This window comes from Rhinatrema bivittatum, chromosome 4 (genome assembly GCF_901001135.1).
Source record: "Rhinatrema bivittatum chromosome 4, aRhiBiv1.1, whole genome shotgun sequence".
NCBI lineage: Eukaryota > Metazoa > Chordata > Amphibia > Gymnophiona > Rhinatrematidae > Rhinatrema > Rhinatrema bivittatum.
The window spans coordinates 15,740,666-15,763,310 of NC_042618.1; the positions used below are offsets into that span (position 1 = coordinate 15,740,666).

Here is a 22,645-nt window from a genome sequence, read left to right on the forward strand (position 1 = left end):
GCCATGCTATGTGCTCATTAAACGTGATTTATGCACGCTCGTCATTTGTTTTGCGCACGGGTCTTTGTGCTTTTTTTTTTTTTAAACGCCTGTGGCCTTTGCATACTATTACCTTACCACCTCGGGAGTTAACTTGTTTCTGGCGCACGAGTAAAGAAAATGCGCCCTGAAGCTCAGCGCATGCTTTGTACTCGTATCTTAGGTCAGGACCATAAGTCAGGAAATTGTCAAAGCACAGTGAGGGTGGGGGGGCAGGGTGTGTGTGTGGGGGGGAATCTTACGGTTCCTAGTGACCACCAGGTCACAAAATACGCAGGGAAAAACCCCGTTTTTAAATGAAAATTTTTATTTTCCCCTCCTCATCAAACTGCTCCTTATTTAAGCGCTATACTATTTATTTTATCTCGAATTGATTATCTGCTTTGTCTATACCCTTTCAGCCCAGCCGAGTTTTTGAAGTCATCGTGCCGAAATGTTCTTTTAGTCGTTCATGCTTTGCCTGGCCTTGCGCCTCCCTCTTCGCTCTGCACCGATGACTGAAGAACCGTGAGGTCCATGTTGAAAGGTTCTGTCCGGCCAACTTCGGGGAGGTGGCCGGGCAAACCTTGCCATTTCAGTCCCCCCCCCCCCCCCCGCTGCCAGAGAAAGAGAGAGAGGCCAGTCGTGGGGAGCGTTCTCGGGACACAGTCATGCTTTGGCCCCGGTCAGCACTGACATTCGGCACTGGGCCTGGTTAACTCTAGTTGGCCAAGTAGCAGGCCTGAAATTTAAACTGAACAAGTTTGGTTAACTTTAGGACGGATATTCAGCACAAGCCTCATTTGTTAACTTTTGTCCGCACGTGGCCAGCTGATTATCGGCCTTTAAAGCCTTTACGTCTCTGGGCTGCTCCTGGGGCTGCCGTCCAAGCCTTCCACGGTCTACTTTTAGAGGACAATCTTTAGTTCCGGGGGAAGGCCGAAATAACCGGCTCTCAATTTCAAAATCTCCAATCTAGTGAACATGGTGGTGGTGCTGGGGGCTCCCAGGAACGCCTTCCTCAATTATTTAACAGAAACAAATGATTCAGAGGTGGTGTGAGCCTGGTGTGAGCATTTCACTGCCGGAACCCGATGTACTTTCAGATCGCTTCTCGTTTCCTTCCCCGTCTCTCCCTTCAAAAAAAAAATTTTTTTTTGTGGCTTTCCAAAAACTTGAAACTCCTAAATAAAACATAATTAAAACGGTGAAAACAGCAGCCTACCCTCGTTTGTTCTGAGGCACGGGTAAAAGGGCACAGGTGGGTGCAGTGGGTGCTTGGGCACCCTCAACATAGCGTAAACGCCTTCACTGTGTCCAGGGAGGGGCAATTTGCGTTAAGCTTAGCACGCCTGATCATTGTGAAAAGTTAGCTCCCGTGTAAATGGGGGGTGTCATGATGAGCTTGAGGTCCTTCCTTCCTCTTAGTCTGGACCAATGTGATGTAGCCACAGGCCAGACAGCAGCTGCACTGCAGGGCAGAAACGGTATAAAACACTAAAAACTTCTGACACTTCCCTAAAGACAGCTTTCGGTTTTCATCCCCCTGTTTTTCTAGGTCTGCTTCAGCTAAAAACTTCCATTCCCTCCCCACCACATGGGGCTGGGCAGGTACAGCCCTTCCTCCTCCTCCCTGCCAACTCTGCTTCTGTAGGTGGTGTCACCACCTGACAACAACTTTGCGTGGGATTAGCAGCTCTGCAAGAACCTCTCACTACTTCCTGACCCTCCACACCTAATACTTTTATTTATTTTATTAATTTCAGCTTGTATGAGATGCCTGCACGCAAAGGTGTCGTACAATGCATTACTGTCAACAGGGCAGGCAGGATCTGCAGTAAGGAAAAAGCACAGGAATTAAAGGGCCCCATTTAACCTGAGGAGGAGGAGACAGTAGAAGCAAATGAGATTATGTGAAGGGGCATAACAAGTGGAAGTAGATGAAAGGGAAAAGCCAGACCATGGATGTATTTGAAGGTGAAAAATGAGTATTTCACAGAGACAGCAAAGCTTGACATGGAGCCAGGGTGGTGATGGAAGGAGAAGTAAAAGTTTGGGAGTAGCAGGGTAAACAATGGATTAAGCTGGCAGCAGAGACTTTGCGGACTTCAATAGGTCATAAAGTGGAATAAAAAGAGATCAGCAAAGGGGCGAAGATCATATCTGAGATGGGATGTAGCACGTGCATGAAGGAGAGAACAAGAGTCAAAAGAGAGAGCATGTATGGTTTTGCAAATATTCTATAACTGGTAGCTGAGGGATGACTTTTGTTATGAAATTCATTCCACGGACTGGAATGAAAGTAATCTGATACCCTGGGTTTCTGTCTGGAATCTCTAGCCTGCTCTGGGGCTCATTTATTAAAGTTTTGTCACTTCTGCTCTGGTACAAACATTGCACCAGATTTATCAATAAAAACATCCCATTTTTCTAAAAAAAAAAAAAAAAAGTCCAAATCGGGCACAGTTTTACACCAGAAGAAAACTGATGGAAAAAAAATGTAATAAATGAACCCCCCTATATATCCTAGCAGCATGCAGAAAGCGTAATTTATGGTTTTGTTTGCTAAGAAGTTAAACAAATACAAGTTGCACAAGAAGAAACTCTTTAATTTTCCTCTGAAACTTTCTTCAGCACATCCTTCATTTGGAAAGAACCTATGAGCCTCAGCATCTCCTTCCAACTAAACACACCAAGGGGGCCGATGCAATCCAGTGCGCTCAGCTGAGGGCACTGTTTAACCTGCAGTTGAACGTGGGTTGTGTAGGCGCTACCTAATCCTTTTATGCAATAAGGGGATCAGCGCCTCCGCAATGCGGTGTCCAATGCATGGCAAAACTAATAGCGCTCATCATATGCAAATGCATGTTGATGAGGCTATTAGGGAATCACCAGTAAAGCAAAAAAAAAACAAAACGCACATTTTTACACTCAAAAATTAACGCCTGCTTTACTGCTGGGCAGAAAAAAGCAGAAAATACTGCTTTTCTGTACATCCTCCTACTTAATATCATTGTGATATTAAGTAGGAGGAACAAAAACTTTGAAACAGTTAAAATAAAAAAAAAAAGTGCCGGCGATCAGGTTCAGGAAACGGACGCTCAGTTAACAAAGCGTCCGTTCCCCGAACCTCTGGCTGTGCGCCGATTAGGAAAACAGACACCCATAAATTCGGCGTCCCTTTTCAAAACTGGTGGACAGTCGACCGCTCGCGGGCTCCCGATGTCAAGGAGGCGCTAGGGGCGTGCAAGCGACCCCGATGCCCCCTTGACAGTGCGACCCCCGATTTACATATTGCACGGAGGTGCGTTAGGAAAGCCCTTTCAGCGCATTTTAATTGCATCGGCCCCTTAGTGCACAGACAGGTTCTGAGACAGAGACCCATCCCAATGCTTCTCTCTCTTGGGTCTCCCTTTCCACCCAGTGCCCCGAAGTCGCTTATATGAAGAAGATGTTAAAAAAAAAAATAAATTCTTCTTCTTTGAAGGTTCGTTGCCTGTGCGAGTGCGCCCCTCATTTGGAATTGCATCTGGTACGAACACTAGCGGATTAGCTTTGGAAATGCAACCCTTCCAGTACTGTGGCAGAGCACATAAGCTAAAAAAGGACAGACCCTTCGGGCCAGTAACATCGTGAGTTCTGTGATGCAATGAAGATGCGATGAAATGCTGGCTTCAGGGCTGCCCTTAGGGTAGAGTGGGAGGGCAAAACCACCCCGAGAACCCGCATTTTGAAGGGGGAACCCTGCTCCGCCACAGTAGCTGCATCCCCAACACTATAAATTCAGTGTTCCGGGGCCCCCACTTCTCGATTTGCCCTAAGGCCCCCCCCTCGCACCCTCCTAAGCTCAGCCCTGGCCGGCTTGCCACAGACGCACTCCGAAAGCCGCTTGCTGGGGCGCGGCACGAAAAGCACCACTAAGCGTGTAGCCAGCTCGGTAACTGCAGACGATGGAATGATGGTGTGAAGACAGCGCATGGAGAGCTTGAGAGAAGAGAAGAATTACCTGGAACCTCTGGTCAGCAGCAGGTAAGAAAAAAAGGAAAATGATTACGTACACAAGGTTGCCTGAATACGAAAAGAGTCGTTAGAGGTCAGAAAGGCAGCTGGCCCAGTGACTCAGAGACAGTATACCGAGGGTGCCGTGGAGGCAGCGCTCTCAGCCCACGAGAAGGGGGGAATCCCAGTCGTGGCGCAACAGCGACACCCAGTGGCTGGACTCAGGGTTCATGACTGCATGGTTTAGAATGGAGCCCTGGGGCACCAGCTGAGGGCAGTCGCTATGGTAACCAGGCTGAATGCATTAAGAAGAGAAATCAAATTTATCAGCAGGTCTGGTATGGGGAAAAGAGGGGGAAAGCTTTTTTGTTTCTTTTTTTTTTTTTTCATGTTATTTTCATTTTGGATATAGAAAACAAAATGAAAGAAACAAAAAAAAAAAAAGAAACAAACATTTTTCCATGGCGCTCTCCTATTGAATAGTGAATGGCATTCAATTTTGCCTCCATTTCTTTTTCTGTGGACTTATTTCCATTCTGACTTGCGAGATGTTTGCCTTTTTTCTGTCCAACTTTTATATGAAACTAGCTGAACCCTGCCACGCGTTGCTGTGGCTGAGCCTGGTTAAGTTGAAAAAGCAGAACAGAGCAGTAAAGGATACAGTTAGGGGTAGATTTTAAAAGAAGCGCGATCAGCCTACTTTTGCTTGCGCATCAGACTCAAGCAAAAGTACGCTGGATTTTAGTAGATACGCGCGTAGTCGCGCGTATCGGCTAAAATCCTGGATCGGCGCGCGCAAGGCTATCGATTTCGTATAGCCTGCGCGCGCCGAGCCGCGCAGCCTACCCCCGTTCCCTTCTAGGCCGCTCCGAAATCGGAGCGGCCTAGAAGGGAACTTTCCTTTGCCCTCCCCTCACCTTCCCCTCCCTTCCCCTCCCTAACCCACCCGCCCGGCCCTGTCTAAACCCCCATCCTACCTTTGTCGGGGGATTTACGCCTCCCGGAGGGAGGCGTAAATCCCCGCGCGCGAGCGGGACTCCTGCGCGCCGGGCCGCGACCTGGGGGCGGGTACGGAGGGCGCGGCCACGTCCCCGGGCCGTAGCCACGCCCCGTACCCGCCCCCAAAACACTGCAGATACGCCCCCGCAACGCCGCGCGCTCCGGCCCCGCCCCCCGACACGCCCCCCTCCGAGAACCCCGGGACGTACGCGAGTCCCGGGGCTCTGCGCGCGCCGGGAGGCCTATGTAAAATAGGCTTCCCGGCGCGCAGGGCCCTGCTCGCGTAAATCCGCCCGGTTTTGGGCGGATTTACGCGAGCAGGGCTCTGAAAATCCGCCCCTCAGTGTGTTGGTTTTTTTTTTTTTTACCCCAAATGAACAGCACCAGCAAAGAATATTTTAAATATGCAAGCACGCCCCCCCCCCCCCCACCCCCAACCCGGTGAAATAGAGCAACCCACGCTACAGCCCCCCTCTCGGGAGATGTGGAGAATAAGTGCCCCCCCCCCCAGCGAAAAACGCGCGGCGGAAAATAAGAAGGGTCCCCCACCGTGCTCCTCCCCGGCTACCTGTGTAAACTGCCAGCCGGTGGCGAGGGTGTGTGCTAGGGTTTGTTCCGCCGGCTGCCATGTTGCAAAACTTCACCGGTGAAAGTGGTGCGTCAGGATTCCTGACCTAGTAAGGGCAAATGTCCGCTGAGGATATGGCGCCGACGGGCTCTTGCCCTTACTATGTCACATGGTGTACCGACGTCATTGTTGTCTCCGTATAGCATAGTAAGGGCAAGGTCCGCCGGCGCCATTTTGGTGGCTGGCATCCGACGGCCCTACTGAATGCGATGTGTCCCAGACCGTTCCTGTGGTGCCGGCGGAGAAGCACGGACTTGTTTCAGGTGTAGTGTGTGTGATCGGAGTGCGGTGCGTGGGTGGGTGGAAGAGAGTACTTTAATTTAAATTCGGAGGGTGTGTGAAATGCGTGGCTTCCCAATGTAGCAGCCAGGAATTCGTGTTTTGGTGTGTTTTGGGAGGGTGGGTGAAGTAAGTGACATTGACAGGCGTGTGGGTGGGGGTGTGTGGTGTGATGAGTGTGGATTTCTGTGTGTTATGAGGGAGTGTGAATGAAAGACAATAGCCCTGTGTGGGGGTGGGGTGTGGTGTGTGAGTGTGTGTGAAAGGTGTAAGAGGTTGCGCTTGCGCTGATGGCCACCAGATGTCGCTGTTTTGTGTAAGCAATTTTTAAACTTGTATTACCTGTCACAGGTGTGACCTATATGCAATGTAAGTGTATAAGATCCTTCCCGTATGGGAAGTGAATGTTGTGTGCAAATTTGAACGCATTCGGTTAAGCGGTTGGCGAGATTAGCGACGATGTACAAACTATTTAACATTTTTATTTATATAGAAGATGTAAATCTAGTTTCTAAAGTATTATATCATAAAATAAAGCTATGGAGCAGGCTATAGAACAGTTAAGGATGGCAGCACGGGAATTTTACGTTGGGTTAACTGGAGTGCTACTCAAAGTTGGCCAGTATCAACGGATATAGTTGTCACCATAGGGAGTGGCAATGCTCAGTATTGTTTAAAAAAAAACCAAAAAAACTTTTTTTTTTAATTTTACAGTTTTTGTATTTGACATTTTATGTTTTCTATAAGCAATAATGTTCTCCACAGAAGACTTCCCCTATTTTATTAGGCCAGGCATGACTACATGCATTCTGCCTTGCCTTGATGCCCAATCAATTCCTTATTCCAGACTTGGTAGAGGATGGAAGGCGACCAGATCTCTAACAGAGTCCAGCCTAATTCTGTCTTAAAAGTACTTTTAGGACCCTATGTGCTAAGCATTTTCCCATAGCCACAAAATGGGGAAAATACCCTGCAGTGCACCTGGCCCTTTCTGTGGTAATCCAAAAGAGAATGAAAAAAAACACAGTGAACACAAGCAGACAGTCCTGATGAACAGCTAAAGAAATTCCTCCCAGCCCCCAAATCTGATGATCAGCATAAGTTCCTGGGTTAGTTTTATTTCTCTGAAGTCTTACTGCATCTCTGTACCGAGTGTTTTCCATGGACATGGAGGATGATATTGGCCGCACAACTGGGTGATGTCATCAGATGGCGCCAAGATGAAAAGCCCACTCACGAGAACGTCTGTCTGAGCACGCACAGACATTTCCATACAGGCACCCAACGAGCGAGGCTCCTCAGTCTGTTTCACTCCGCTCCTCTGAATGACTGTGAATTACTCTCTGTGATTTTTCTCTAGCTGCTCGCCATTATTTGTCCTTTTCCTTCAATCTTTGCTTTTATTTTCTCTTTATTTTTAGCTAGTCTCCAAAACAAGCCGGCCTCGGGGTAAGTAGGGGGCCGTAACATAATATGTAGCCACAACCTGCTTATTATCAGATAATACAGGAAATATGGAGTCATTTTTATCTGAATACTTTGTGTGTAAATACATCTGGGTTTTTCAGCTTTTAGAGCCACCTCTCTATTTAGATATTCAACTTACTTGCTTTGCTAGCATCCTTAGAAGATATTTCCCTCCAAACTATGCGCTGCTGAGCAACTGTCAGCTTTCTCCCATGCTCTAGTTTAAAGGCTGCTCTATCACTTTTTTAAATGTTAGTGCCAGCAGCCTGGTTCCACACTGGTTAAGGTAGAGCCCATCCCTTTGGACAAACTCTCCCTTCCCCAGAATGCTGCTCAGTTCCTAACAAACCTTCTTCTCTGTACCATTATCTCTTCTACCCATTGAGTCTCTGGAGCTCAGCCTGCCTCTGGGGTCCCTCGCATGGAACAGGGAGCAAGTCTGAGAATGCAACCCTAGAGGGTCTGGATTTCAATTTTCTACCTAAGATCCTAAATTTGGTTTTCAGAGCCTCCCTCCTGCACATCCTATGTCACTGGTACCCACTTGTACCACGACAGCTGGCTTCTCCTCAGTATTCTGTAAAACTTTATCTAGGTGGCACATGAGGTCTGTTACCTTAGCACCAGGAAGGCAAGTTACCAAGTGATCCTCATGCCCACCAGCCACCCAGCTATCTAGTTTCCTAACAATCAAATCACACATTATAACAATCATCCTAACCCTTCCCTTCTGGGCATGGACCCCTGGAGACATGTCCTTGGTGCGAGAGGATAAAGCATCACCTGGAGAGCAGATCCTAGCTACCGGATCTCTTCCTGCCACATCATAGTGATGGTCTCCTACCAGATGACCTTGCTCCTCTAAAGTAGCACAAGGGCTGCTATAGAGTAGGGACTGCTCTACTATGTCCCTGATGGTCTCCTCTATATACCTCTCTTTTGCTCAGCTCCTCCAGGTCTGCTACTCTGGCTACAGATTTATTCTCTGAGCACCAGGAGCTCTTTGCATTGGTTATACACATACAACCTCTCACCAACAGGTAGATAATCATACATGAGACACTCTGTGCAAAAGACTGGCTAGCCCCCTCTCACTGCTGGGCTTTTGTCTGCATCTTAATTTGAAATGCTAGTCTTAAAAGCTGATTAAGAAGCAGGTATGTCTTAATTTAAGGTTTTGTTAAATGTGAAAAGTGTATTTAAATTTATTTATTAGGTGTATTTTAAATCTATGGTTTTTAAGTTTGATAACTAGGAGGCCACTATTTATCACTACTTAGCTGGATAAGTAGGGACTTTCCGGCTAAGTGGCAGCTGCTGAATTGTCTGGCTATGTTTTGTGGCTGTCACTTAGCGGGATACATGTTTAACCAGCTAAGAAAACAGCTGGATATTGTGGGGCGGGCAATGGAAGGATCTGGGTGGGGCTACTTATCCGGTAACCTTAACTGGATAAGTACCGATATTCAGATTTATCCAGTTAAGTTAACCGAATAAGTTAACTTATTCGGTTAACTCGATAGTAGGTCTAAAATTAGACCTGATGTGATGCCTATCATGAAACTCGGTATAACAAAAACAAAAAACAATAAATAAAAAAATTAGCTGGATATAACTTATCTGGCTGGAATAGGTATATTCAGTGGCATAGCCAATCAGAGAGGTGTCTCTTATATAAATCCTTTTTCTTGGGTTATTCTTATAAGTGTTCCTATATATATATTTCATTGCTATATTTTTATTCTTGTGTGCTATTATATATATATATATATATATATATATATATATATAGTTATTGGTCAGGATAAGATATCAGAATGCTTTATTATATTATCGGTTATATTGCTTAGGATTGTGGGACATATTGCTGTTAGTTTGTGTAGGAATAAAGGCTTGCATGTATCTGACCAAACACAATTAGGTAGATTTTAAAAGCCTTGCATGTGAAAAAATGGCCACGTATGTGAATTTTAAATAGCTGGGAAGGATGTGTGTCCACATATCTCCTAATTTTCCTGAGACACTGCACATATGTTGCTTGCCTATGGCTCCTCAGGGGGGGGGGGGGGGGGAGAGAGAGACTCTTTATAAGGCTCAGTCTGATATTCTATATGTGGACCATTGTAAGGGGGCACTTAGAATCGGGGTGGGTTTTCGGGAGGTGGGTTGGGGTTAGGGGGGTGTTGTTACAGACACATTCAGAGGTATTCATAGTAAAGAATTTTAGACCTTATAAGCAATGAAAATTCTAACATGAGGAGGAGATTTGTACACTGCAGTCTCTACTAGCTGCATTGTACAGATCAACTCCTTTTCATCGCTTATAAAGACAAAAATTCTTTAATGAGGTCAATTTTACTATGAATACCTTTGAATGTGTCTGTAACAACACCCCCCTTACCCCAACTCACCTCCCGAAAACCCACCCCGATTCTAAGTGCCCCCTTACCATGGTCCATATATAGAATATCAGGCTGAACTTTGAAAAGAGGCTCTTTCTCTCTCTTTTTCCCCACAATCAAGCATAAATAAGTAACATATGTATGTAAAGTTGCAGACATACACACATGAAGGCTATTTTACAACCTACGCATTTACTTTATAAAATAGCGCGTATGTTTGTGCTCAACGAGATACGCACATTTATGGGCACAGATGCGGCCCTTTTAAAATCCATCCGCACGTGCCTCGGTTACTCTGGGACAGCGGTGCAACTTGTGTGGCTGACATTATCCTGCTTGCCCATAGAGATATCCACGCTGCTTACCTGTAAACAGATGTTCTCTGCAGACAGCAAAGAAAATCAGCCACACAATCCCTCCCATATCCCTTTCAGAAATGAAGCTTAGCTTGCTCTGAAGACTGAGGAGACTTGTGCCGTGGGAGGCTGGGTGGGAAGGACCCATGCGTGCTCAGAATGACCTTATTTTCTCAGCTCTGAGAGGGCTTTCCATGTCAGCGCTGTCAAATGATGTCACCCACTCGTATGACTGATTTCTCCCGCCTACAGGCAAACCAAATTAGCCATCTGTCTTTTCCCTCCAAAAATATAATCGACTTCTTTTAAGGAGATATATATATATATGTATATATATATAATATAGTCTTTTAGCCATCACAGTCTCAGTTTGCAAAATACTCCCTAGAGTTAAGTGACCCACTGATGCCTCCCCCTTCAGCATTATCCAGGCGCAAATGTAATCTGTAAACCTTTTTTTTCTAATCTGAAAGTAACTTTTCATGGACTGCCATAACCAAAACCTTTTGAAAACTGTAAATGAACTGTAGCAGCCACGTTCCTCCCAGCAGCAATGACCTGAAAGAACCTGAACTCATTACATCTCAGAAGCTGCGCAGGGGCAGCCCTCCTTAATTCCTAGATGGTGGGGGGGGCACCGGCGAAGGCCGAGTGCTTTCATGGTTTTCCACCAGGAAAGGGTCACAGGTAGGGCAGTGATCGCAGCACCCAGAAATGGGTAGAAAGAGGACAGAGAAAACCACAACCAACGTATAATTCTCAATAGTATTTGATTTGATGCTAACAAATCTGAACAAGCCCAGCAATGTTAACCCGGCAGTACCAGTTGCCTGTGAATCCATGCCGATTCTTGCTTAAATCGTTCATTTTTCTTCCTTGTGTGCATCCATCGCCTCTCCTCTTCCATCACAGTTTCCGGCAGTTTCAGGCTGATGGGTCTACAGACACCTGGTTCTGATTTGCATTTCTCTTTGAATAATGGGGACTACGCACGCCTTTTGCCAATCCTGGGGAACCCATTTCCAACCTAACTGCGCTCTGAAATATTAACCCCTGCAGTCATGGAGCTGCTTCAGATATTTCCTTACTGCCCCCAGAACTGAGGGAATTTCACTTGGTCCTGGTGCCTTATTGTTTCTTCCATGGGCCCGTTCTGGGTTACACGACCGAGTCTGTGTTTCACGTTAGGGACTGTCATTCTTACTGCATTATCCTCCGGGGTAATTTTCAGCCGGTGTAAAGGCTGCTGGTGCTTTTTGTTACCCTCAGGTGTTGCACTAATGTTCAAAAGCAAAGTGCGTGTGTCCTTTTGCTTTGAAAATTATCCTGGGGAAAAAAACTACTCGCAGAAATTTGCACCTGCTAATGTGTGTGGGTAGTACCTCCGGCAGAATTCACGTGCATAACTCTTCAAAACTAAAAAGAGGGTGCGTGAAATCCCTTGCCCAGGCTTATTCTTTAATTCTACTTTTCAGCACATCAAGGTTTTGTAGTTATCTCCCTATCCCCACAGGGCTTACAATTTAAGTTTGTACCTGAGGCAACAGAGGCTAAAGTGACTTGCCCAAGGTCACAAGGAGAGACAGTGGGATTTGAACATTTGTTTTGCTGCTTTGTAGCTTGCTGAGCTAACCTCTAGGCTACTCCTCCACCCCACCTGTGCACCACCACTCTGATATATTGGGGGTAAAAATACACGGGACTGAATTACATAGTCTGGGTAAACAAATAAGCATGGGTGTAGCTTGCTTATTGCGGCAGTTAATTAAGCTTGATATTTCACTTAGATGCAGTTCCAACACTGCTCTCTACATTAATGGTGGGGGTGGAAGGGGAAATAGAACCAAAAGGTTACTAAGAGCCAAGAGAAACATAAGTATGAGAAAAAAAAGTGCGAAGCTTGCTGGGCAGACTGGATGGGCCGTTTGGTCTTCTTCTGCTGTCACTTCTATATGTTTCAGGGTGTACGCGCGTTACTTCTCTTTGCATGTAGGGTGGGCAATTTTAAAAGACGCCATTCATGTGGGAAAAGCCCCGATTTAAATAAAATAAAAAAACACATTTTTATATTACCTTCTAAAAGTCTGTGTACTGTAAATACCAAAGCAAAAAAAAAAAAAGAAATTTTGGATTTCTGCATTTCCTTATCCACCAGCAGTTCCAATCTAACCATAAAGGACCGTACAGCTCTCTTCATCATCCTGTTTATTATTAGAATACTTAAAGAAACTTTTGGGGTTGGATTTGCCCTCTTCAGTGATATTTCTTTCATTGCAGGTTTCAGCTTTCTCTTAGACCGCTCGTGACATGGTCTGCAGCTTTGAAAATCCCACTTGCTTTCCCTTCCCAAGTACTGTACATTTTTTTTTAAACTGGTTTTGAGACTGTCTCCTTACCCGTATCTCATGTTCCCTTCTGAAGTAGCTCTAAAATACCAGGGCAGCTTTACAAGCACAGGCAGCTGAGGCGTTTCTGTCAGCTCACAGCCAGTCAGTGCAAAGAAACACGGTATTTGCCGTGCCAGTAAGAGTACGAGACTCCATCGGATTGCAGCTCTTTAGAATAAACTTTATTACTGTTGCACTGGTATTCCTTTTTTGCAGGTTTTAACAGGGAAAACTAATTACGGGGTTGCATAATAATGCACTACAGACAAAAGCATTAATAAGAACAAACACAGTACCAAGAGGGCCGCACAATAGCAATAGTACTACAATGGCAATCCTGGTCAAATAGGAAAGAAAAACCTGGAACTCAGTGCTATAAATCACCTGCAGACACTGTGTACCTTTTCAATAGACTGTTCTGTGTTTTGAGGTCTTTTATTTTAATGATTTGTCTTGAAATCTGCCATATACATACAAACGCTAGATGGTTTAGAAATGAAATGGATTTGTGGTGATTATTCCACACGTGTCAGATTCCATTACGTTACATTCATCTGAAAGATGCAGATGCTCTGTGCAGGCAGTGCAGCTTCACACAATGGCGCTGTCTATCTTTACTTAATACCAGTGTTAGAAGGAATATGGTTAGCTTAGAAAGTGTCATAGAAAACCATGTGCAAGCTCCACTTAAGCAAGGTCTCCTTACACCTGACATCTTGACGACTCAACAAGGGGCTGGAGGAGCTTATTATTTCCATCCCTCCGTGAACATCTTATGCCAGTTTGCAAAGCGCGGCATGGAAAGAATTTTCAAAAAATAAAAAAAAAAAGCTCTTCTTTATGCCCGGATTACAATGCTTGCTGCGACATTATCAACAGGAGAAATGGGGTAATTTGGGAGAGGGGCATGGGGCTGATCACAGAATGTTTGTAGCTTTTAGGGCTGCTGGAAGTTAGTGCAATGCTATTCATTTTACCTAAGGTGTAATACGCCACCGACGTTTGTATTAAATCATCTCTGCGAATGCTCACGGTACATTAGGAACCTCAAGGGCCCATGGCAGAGTGTCTTCGGTACATTGAGAATAATTACTACATGCACACCCTGGAGTACATTACTGCACTTTAAAAACATATTTGGACATAAAGAACTCTATAGGATGTGCTTTTAACATGGAAAAAAACTAACATAATCCTGGTATTACTGTACATTCAATTGCCTTAACTGAAATTTCTGTGAAGCTGGAGCACAATGTGATATCATCAAGCATTATTAAGGCTGCCATGCAGCCCCCTTCCTTCCCCCAGCCTGGGTAACGAATGAGGTCCTGTGTACGGAAGAATTTCTGCACATACTCACATGATGGTGCTTTCTTTGAATTAAATTGCAATAAGTTATTATTAAAATAAGCTGTGCAGGGGGATAAGGCATTCACCCTATATCATATGGCCCGCTTATTGCCCATAAGGAGTTGCAGTGCAGGGTTGAGACAATGAAAACATTACATACCTTATTTGAAAGAGAGCTTTGTTGCTTACCTGACTACCCCCTGCCTTCATGGGAAGCAAAAGAGGGGGAAGAAAAAAAAAAGAGCAGAGGAAAAAAGTAGCCAAAGATTAGCATTTACAGACGCTGACAAGAATATTACCCAGAATATTCACCCAAAGGAAATGACAAGGAATGGATTAACCTCCCAGCCTGAGCGTGCGACTGTGGCCAATAAATAAGGCTTCTCCTGCAAAGCTTCACCGAAAGAGGATGAAGCCTTCACCTTGAAAAGCTTTCTCCCAGCCTGTGCCTGTGGCTACTCGAGGTCTGGTCCTCTTTAATTCCCCTACGTGGCGGGGGGGGGGGGGGGGGGGTACATTTTTAAACAGTTCGCCTAGCTGCAGAGAGCACAGGTGCAAGTGCCTAGTTTTCAAAGGTAAAGCATGCATGGACTGTTTCCCGTCGAACAGGGGTGCTCAAACCGGTCCTCAGGCCTCCCCAACCAGTCGGGTTTTCCGGATATCCCTAATGAATATGCATGAGAAATATTTGCATACATAGGTAGTAGTGCACGCACATGAATCTCATGCATATTCATTAGGGATATCCGGAAAAGCCGACTGGTGGTGGGGGGGGGGGAGGGGGGGCGTGTCTGAAGACCGGTTTGAGCACCCCTGTTTTAGAAAAATGCCACAATTTCAAAGCACCTGCAGACTTTCTCACCTGCTCTCTGTACAGGCAGAATTCCTCTAGAAAATAAAGGGCCAAGGATCTGAAATTGAAATCTACGCATGCTTTTGAGCTGTTTCACCCAGTTCCCCTGGGTGAACAGGTGTTCAGCTGCATCAGTGTCTCTGAAAACAGTCCCCCCACCATCCTCCCAACACAGCAAAAATGTTCCCAGAGTCCTCCAATTCCACCCCCTCCGGATGCCAAGACAGAAAGAATGAATCTCTCCTGTCCACCCCCAGACGCTACAGTACAGGCCTCAGTGGCCTGATCATCACCTCACCCCTCCCAGACACCAAGTCAAGGGGCCTTCCCAACTGAACCCCCAACACCGGCAGGTCCTATTCCTGCCTTCTCCTTCCTATCACGTTCTATAGAACATCAAGGCAGGAGAGAATGGGACCCCCGAACTGCCTCACTGCCGGCAACTTCCAAAATGGCGTCAGCTGACCTCTCATGCTGCTTCGCCCCACGCATGGGTTCGGGATCTGGGGGGATGGTTAGCGTGCATGCTGGGGCTTTCATGCATAGCTTGTTATTCCAAAATGCACACCAAACAACTTAGCATGCACAGAAACCTTTGGTACCCAGGCTCCTAAAGGCCTGATCCACTAAGGCGTCTCTCCCAGTCTATGCGAATGGGAAAGAAGCTTAGCAGATCAATCCGGTGAGTAGCAGAGAGGGATGGGTGAAGCTCCTCCTACCAGTTTACTTGGTTCAAACCTACACTCAGATCTGTGAATTTAACGACACAGATTTCCTGAGGATAATCAGAGTGCTCTTCAACTCAGATCAAATTCATGCCAATATCTGCAGATTTGAACTTTTTGTATGCGATGAGCTAAACCTCGGCCGCACACTGCTTTATCTTCTAGAGTCGGGCTTCCATGACATGGATAAGCCTCTGTTACCTTTCATCCAGCGAGGGCTCTTTTTGCTGTAGGTGGGGTTTGACTCCTTGCATTGGTCGAATATTTGTAGATAAGGCTTTGATGGTGTAATTAATTTCATTCTCTCTGATCACATCACTGTCGTAGCCTGGTTCATAATGTGAATCCATGCAACAAGACCAAGAGAAACCTATATTAAAAGACTGTAAACAGATATATTACTAAAGTGAAACATGCATACTTTGTCTTGCTGGGAGCCATGCTCAGCACTGTACCAGGTGCGCCGAATTCTGCTGGCTGCAATGCTACATTAATCTGTTCAGTGTTTCTGGTTTTCTCCCATTTATTTTTGTAGCCATTGATTATAGTGCAAAATGCTAAACAAAAAATGTCTTATGATTTCCTGACACCTCTGACTTGACTTATTAGCATATTTATGGGCCAGTTCTCCCCTAGAAACTCACAATCTAGCAAAATTCATGCCTGCCATATGATTCACTAACTGCTACTGGGAGCTGTAATTCTGCTTTGTTAGCAACATAATCAGTTCTTTTTATGATTTGTGTGGCACATGGCAAAGTCCAAAGCTCTCTGCACAGATTTTTATTATTTCTAGCATTCTTGTGCACAGCTATGAGTTTTTTTCGTTCTTAGCCACAGTTTCAGGGTTTAGAATCTGAATTCTAGGTCCCTGGCACAGTTCCAGGAATCTCTGGAGCATGGGCCGAGGAACGTGGTGAGATCCAGGTGAGAAAAAAAAAAAAAAAAAGCAGCCACGGCCTTCCACTGAAAGGCTGGCGTTTGTCGCAGAGGTTGCCACTTCTCTTCCCAATCCGTGAGGAGAGGGGGGACCAGCACCATGCGCGTAAGACAGCTTCTTCAAACCAAAACGAATACCTCCAGGCCTGCTAAATGTTGCAAAAAAAAAAAGAGCACTATAAGATTTTTTTATTTGGAGGGGGAGAGAGTTCTCAGCAATTCAGATAAGAGCAGCTTATGGGACGCCACGGAGTAGAATTCTACAATGGAAAAGATCTGTTTTAATCCAGCGTGGATGCACAACCCTCAACCCTGACAAAATATTGCAAAGCGAGTTATGAAGGGAGGAATTGAAGGTATAGGACTTGAAGCATAGGCGTACCGCAGAGCTCTTAGACGGAGCAGAAAGGAAAAGAGCCCGGAGCAAGGTGAGACGGCAGGTGGGATCATCAGAGCGCGCATCAGAGGAAAGGCCTGGGCTTCTGACTGTGTTTTTAAGTTCACACTGACCTCCGTCTTCCTCGGAGTCCAGGTCCGATTCCTCGCTATCACACTGCCTGGACTCTCTGTGTCCCTCCATCTCGTGGCTCCAGAGCATCAGGGAAGTGTCTGCGCCTCCGACGGTGACCAGCAGGCTGTCGTCGTGGGTCCAGCGAACATTCGTCACATGGGTACTGTGGGCCACGTACCGTTTAAACTTCCCAAACTTTCCCTGAAGTTAAAAAAAAACAACTTATCAACTCTTTCCACTTAAAACTGGAATCGGGAAGGGGGAGCAATTGATTGACTGGGAGAGTTCCCTTAAACTCACTGTTCTGTCCCCAGCAGTGGGTACATGTTTGTGTCTGTATATACTGTGCTTAGTGTTGAAACACCTTTTTTGTAATCCATGATAAAAACCTGTAAGCCTTGCCTTTAAGGGAGCTTTCCCTTAAGAGAAGTTCCCGTCATCCTTTGCTCTTTCTCACTTGGGAAGGGTCTGTATGCCCTTTCAATCTAACCTGAGTCTTCTTAAGTGCCTTATTAGCTCAAGGGACTGCCCTTCATGTTCTCCCCACTGTGTCACATGGATTCTAGGCTCGCTACCATTGTATCTTGCCCTCTAGGCCCAGCTTGTGAGGACGTTTCCTATAATCACTCTCCAAGACTGTTAGTCAGTCTCAGCCATGCTGCCTCAAAGCTAGAGATGCTTGCAACCTCTGTGATACGATCAGCTTTTTTACATTTCTTCTTACCGCTTTAATTCTAAAGATTAATCAGCTTCAGAACCCCTTGTCTTCTCACCCTGCATCCCAAGAAACTCCATTCTCCCTTCTCCTGCCTATCTCCAGCTACAAAGATCCTTGCCTGGGGCTATAAGTTTGGAAGCAACAATTGTAAGTAATGGAAAATTATCTGTACAATAAATAATTTCAAACTTAAGAGATCTTTGTCTGAAGACTGATTGGGAAGGAAAGTTAGCTGTCTGGATGAGGGGAATTTGGACATTTCCTATTCACTGTTCAGAATTGCACACTCACTGTTCAGAATTGTAAATCACTAAATTATTCTGATACTTATCAGAGAAAAGAATTGAAATTCTGCAATAAGAGAGTTTTAAAAAACCCTCTATATTTAGTTTTATGCTACAACTGTTTAATAAATCCATTTAGTAAGAGCAAAAGACAAATGTAAAGTGTGACCCAGGCTCTAAATTCTGGTCCTATGCCACCAGAAATGTGTCCTGTACCTTGGGCCAATATTGTCACTTCAGCTCTTCTTTTGGTTATGCTGTGCTTTTGGTGTTACAGAGGAGTATAACACTCTTTTGTTTGTCTCGCTCTTTAAGTATTGTTGCGTAAAGAAGATTTTTTTGGGGGGCGGGGGGGGGGGGGTGTCGTGTGCCCTGTGATACATCTTAGGGTCATTCTTGTGGCTTTGAAATGGGGTTGAGAAGAAAACAGACTGTAGTGAGTCTGGAGAGTCCTTGTGGGCCTGCATGGTTCTTCCAATCCAACAGGGCCCTCTGTCACCACGGATGCTGGAGTGCCAACGATATGCTCCTAGGCATTTTCTAACAGGCACTGGAAAGGGGTTTGGGGGGAAACAAGATGGACACAACTACAAGGTGGGAGATCCAGTGACATTATTTAGAACTCCTTCTGAAAAGAATCAAGTGATGGGATGTGAGTGCTAATTTATTGTGCATGGAGAATAACTAAGGTATCAGGGTTGTTTGGAGAAGGAGATTAATCTCTAATGCTCTGCAAGAAGAAGAGGAAGCTAACATGTATCTATTTACTCACTGCTGCTTCTCTTTCCTGTGAATCCTATGACTTATCCTTTTTGGTGATTTTTTTATTGTGACCAGACTGCTGGTACCCCAGAAGAATAAAATGTTATCAATTTTCAAATATAATGCATTGAGTGGAGACCCTATTTCCTAAAACCCAGAGCACAGGGGGTTGAGATGTGAGTCTGCCAACATAGGAAAGACAAGACTGAAGATTTTGGGTGTAGGGGTGCAGCTTCACGGTCACAGAGAAAAAAGGTTGATGTTCGGTATTTTTCATGTTCTGCATGATAAAATAGCTTCTTAGCCAGGTCCAGTCCACCATCTACCAATTTAGTTTTGAACCCACAGGGCTGGTGCCAGGACCACAAAAACCCAGCACCAGACCTCTTTCATTTCATGTGCCCCCTGTGGGTTTATACATGGTCTGTTATCAATAACACTACACTTAGCAACTAATGTAAATGCATTGTATGTAAATGCATTGTATGAGGAATGGGGAAGAAATGGTGGGGTTCTATTTATGATTGTACTTAATAGGGTTTTAGTTTTAATTTAATTTATTGCTGATGTAAAATGTGCAAGGATACGTTTCCTATATATGTATATGTATTTTGAGTGTTGCTACTGCAACTCAATTTAATGTAAACCGCCTTGAAATTAATTTGAAAGTCGGTATATAAAGTTGAATAAATAAATAAATAAAATAAATAAATAAATAATGTCTGCAAATCAGCTAATATGCCTGAATGAGTTCTTTCTCTAATACAGTATCTTAATGATTAAACCCACAAAGAAATAATTACTGAGGATGGAAACTAGCAACATGATTTTAATGCAATCAGTTTCATGAGCTCAAAATGAGCCTTTGACTACATGTTTCCTGCACTTGTGTTATTTTGCACAGGTGGACATACAAGGGAAATGTGTCAAGCCTAAACCACATTGATAATGTTATGCAACCACTTTGCCAAGATCATACAAGTATGAGGTGCTTCCAAAATTTTGATTTGGAAATAGGTAATGTGTCCCTTGAAATAAATGCATAAACAGTCCCTTGAAATAAATGCATAAATAAATAAATAAACAGAGGCATCAACAATCTCATGTGCAAGATATTCACTCATTTGCAAAGCCTTTCATTAAATGTCTGCGGTGGTTAGAGGTGGATGTGTCCACCGCCCAGTCAGGCAGACACTCAAAAAACGATTTCTGGAAGTGAGAGGAAGCTCTGAAGACTTCGATTACACAGCGTTTCTCTGAAGGAAAAAAGACTGCGACATCAGCGACGATGTTAGTTCCTCTTGATGGAAGCCCCACTTGCCAGAACTTAATAAACTCAAGTCGGGCGTGGGAAACAGTACTTACTTTAACGGGATATCGAAAAATCTTCACAAATCCGAAATCATCTCCTGTAGCCAGTATCTTACGATCGCTGCTGAGACACGAGGCTGTTACATCTGTGACTTCTCCAATTATTGGCCAGATCCCTTCACAGCTAGAACCTAAAACGCAGGTCCACGATGCCCATTCAATCTTTTCTTCCTAGAGAAACAAAGCCATGAAAGGCACAGCACACTTCAGTAAGTGAATTTCGGTCACTCTGATCTCCCAGCAATTTAACCTTTTTTTTTCCCCCCTTTTTTAAAATACGGGTGTTATTTAGAAATAAAATGTTAAGGGTTTCATCATCACAGGCTATGAGTGCGGGTACAATTTTGTGATTCTCCAGTCTCATCCCATTCTGGTTTTCTGTTTTCCAAATCTCTGGTGGTGCTGGAAATGGACTTTGAGCTCGCACTTCCAGGTTTATAAATAACAATTCATACCTTGGACAGAGGAAAACGTTGCTCTCTTTTCTTGTTCAGAGCAGATCTGAACAAGGTGGAAGAAAATAAACATTTTCAAGCATCCAAATGGCAGATGAAATTTAATGTGGATAAGTGCAAGGTGATGCATATAGGGAAAAATAACCCATGCTATAATTACACAATGTTGGGTTCCATATTAGGTGCTACAACCCAAGAAAGAGATCTAGGTGTCATAGTGGATAACACATTGAAATCGTCGGTGCAGTGTGCTGCGGCAGTCAAAAAAGCAAACAGAATGTTGGGAATTATTAGAAAAGGAATGATGAATAAAACGGAAAATGTCATAATGCCTCTGTATCGCTCCATGGTGAGACCGCACCTTGAATACTGTGTACAATTCTGGTCGCCGCATCTCAAAAAAGATATAATTGCGATGGAGAAGGTACAGAGAAGGGCTACCAAAATGATAAGGGGAATGGAACAGCTCCCCTATGAGGAAAGACTAAAGAGGTTAGGACTTTTCAGCTTGGAGAAGAGACGACTGAGGGGGGATATGATAGAGGTGTTTAAAATCATGAGAGGTCTAGAACGGGTAGATGTGAATCGGTTATTTACTCTTTCGGATAGTAGAAAGACTAGGGGGCACTCCATGAAGTTAGCATGGGGCACATTTAAAACTAATCGGAGAAAGTTCTTTTTTACTCAACGCACAATTAAACTCTGGAGTTTGTTGCCAGAGAATGTGGTTCGTGCAGTTAGTATAGCTGTGTTTAAAAAAGGATTGGATAAGTTCTTGGAGGAGAAGTCCATTACCTGCTATTAAGTTCACTTAGAGAATAGCCACTGCCATTAGCAATGGTTACATGGAATAGACTTAGTTTTTGGGTACTTGCCAGGTTCTTATGGCCTGGATTGGCCACTGTTGGAAACAGGATGCTGGGCTTGATGGACCCTTGGTCTGACCCAGTATGGCATTTTCTTGTGTTCTTGTGTTCTTGTAATCAGGCTTTTACATTTATAATTGTCCTCCAGGGCAGGGTTGCTCAAACCAGTCTTTGGGCCCTCCCCAGCCAGTCAGGTTTTCAGGATATCGCTAATGAATCTGCATGAGATTTATTTGCACGCACTACACCCCCTAGGTTCATAAATATTTCTCATGCTTATTCATTACGCATATCTTGAAAACCCGACTGGCTGGGGAGGGCCCGAGGATCGGTTTGAGCACCTCTGCTCCAGGGCCATGAATCCTTATCTTCTTGCCATCGAAATGCCCGCTGGTTTTTCAGTAAATATATTTCTAATAATGTCAGGACATAGAGCAGGACAAGTCAAGTGGGATTATATGATGTCTTTTCCTTGTGGCTCTGGATCACAAAGAACATAGATTTTAAGCTGAGAAGAATAAAGCTTGAATTTATTGGATCAACACAGTAACAAAGTTCAAGCCAAACAAATTCACAGGAATTTCAAGATTCCTCAAAGTAATAAGCGCTGATGAATGTAAAGCAATATCTAACCAACCATTTTCCCCTCTTTTCCCAGCCTCACATTCAGCTCTCTCCCAGTACTTCCTTCCCGGCAGCCTGGGAAAAGAGCTGACTCAGCTACCAGGCTGTCCTGCTGGAGAAAGATCAGAGGCAGCAGCTGGGCCAGTGGAGGAAGAGAAGCAGTAGCCACTGGATCAGGCTGGGGGCTGACAAGTCGTCACCCATGGTTACTCAGTGGCTCAGATTCGGAGTCCAGGGCCCAGTGTGTGTGCAGTCCAGAGGTACAGAGAGGCTCAGATTCTGCAGTAAACATCCTAAACTGGAGCCTATGTGGAGTGGACCTCAGGTGCAGTGCACAGGATCCACACTGGCAGCTAGACAGGAGTGCAAGGTGGGGGCTACAAAATCGTGCACACAGGGGAAAAAAAATCTGCAAGCAAACGTCCAAGATCTCTGGATAAAGCAGCAAAAAGTTCAAGTTCCAAGATAAACAGGGCAGGGCAGCCTTCTAGTTACTGAGAACACTTCCTTGTTCCCAGCATCCCCCTTTTCACGGGTCCACTGACCAATCCAGATCCGTGGTGCGGTTTCAGGATCTGTCACCGAGTCCGTCTTTTCTGGACCTTTCCAGCATTCTCTGTGTTGCCAGGCTGGTCCAATGCTTAGAGCACTT

General features: G+C 44.9%; 1 protein-coding gene across 2 annotated transcripts in view; it reads right to left on the minus strand.

The window, feature by feature from the left end:
- EML5 (EMAP like 5) overlaps positions 1–22,645 on the minus strand; it is a 378,431-nt gene that overhangs the window by 75,987 nt on the left and 279,799 nt on the right. The window contains exons 25-28 of one of the 2 annotated variants that reach the window (XM_029597755.1): positions 20,043–20,219; positions 16,913–17,114; positions 15,665–15,791; positions 14,075–14,089 (exon numbers count right to left, since the gene is read on the minus strand). In XM_029597755.1, coding sequence (XP_029453615.1) covers positions 14,075–14,089; positions 15,665–15,791; positions 16,913–17,114; positions 20,043–20,219 — 521 coding nt within the window. The remainder of the gene's footprint in view (positions 1–14,074; positions 14,090–15,664; positions 15,792–16,912; positions 17,115–20,042; positions 20,220–22,645) is intronic. The other variant, XM_029597756.1, reaches the window with a different exon arrangement.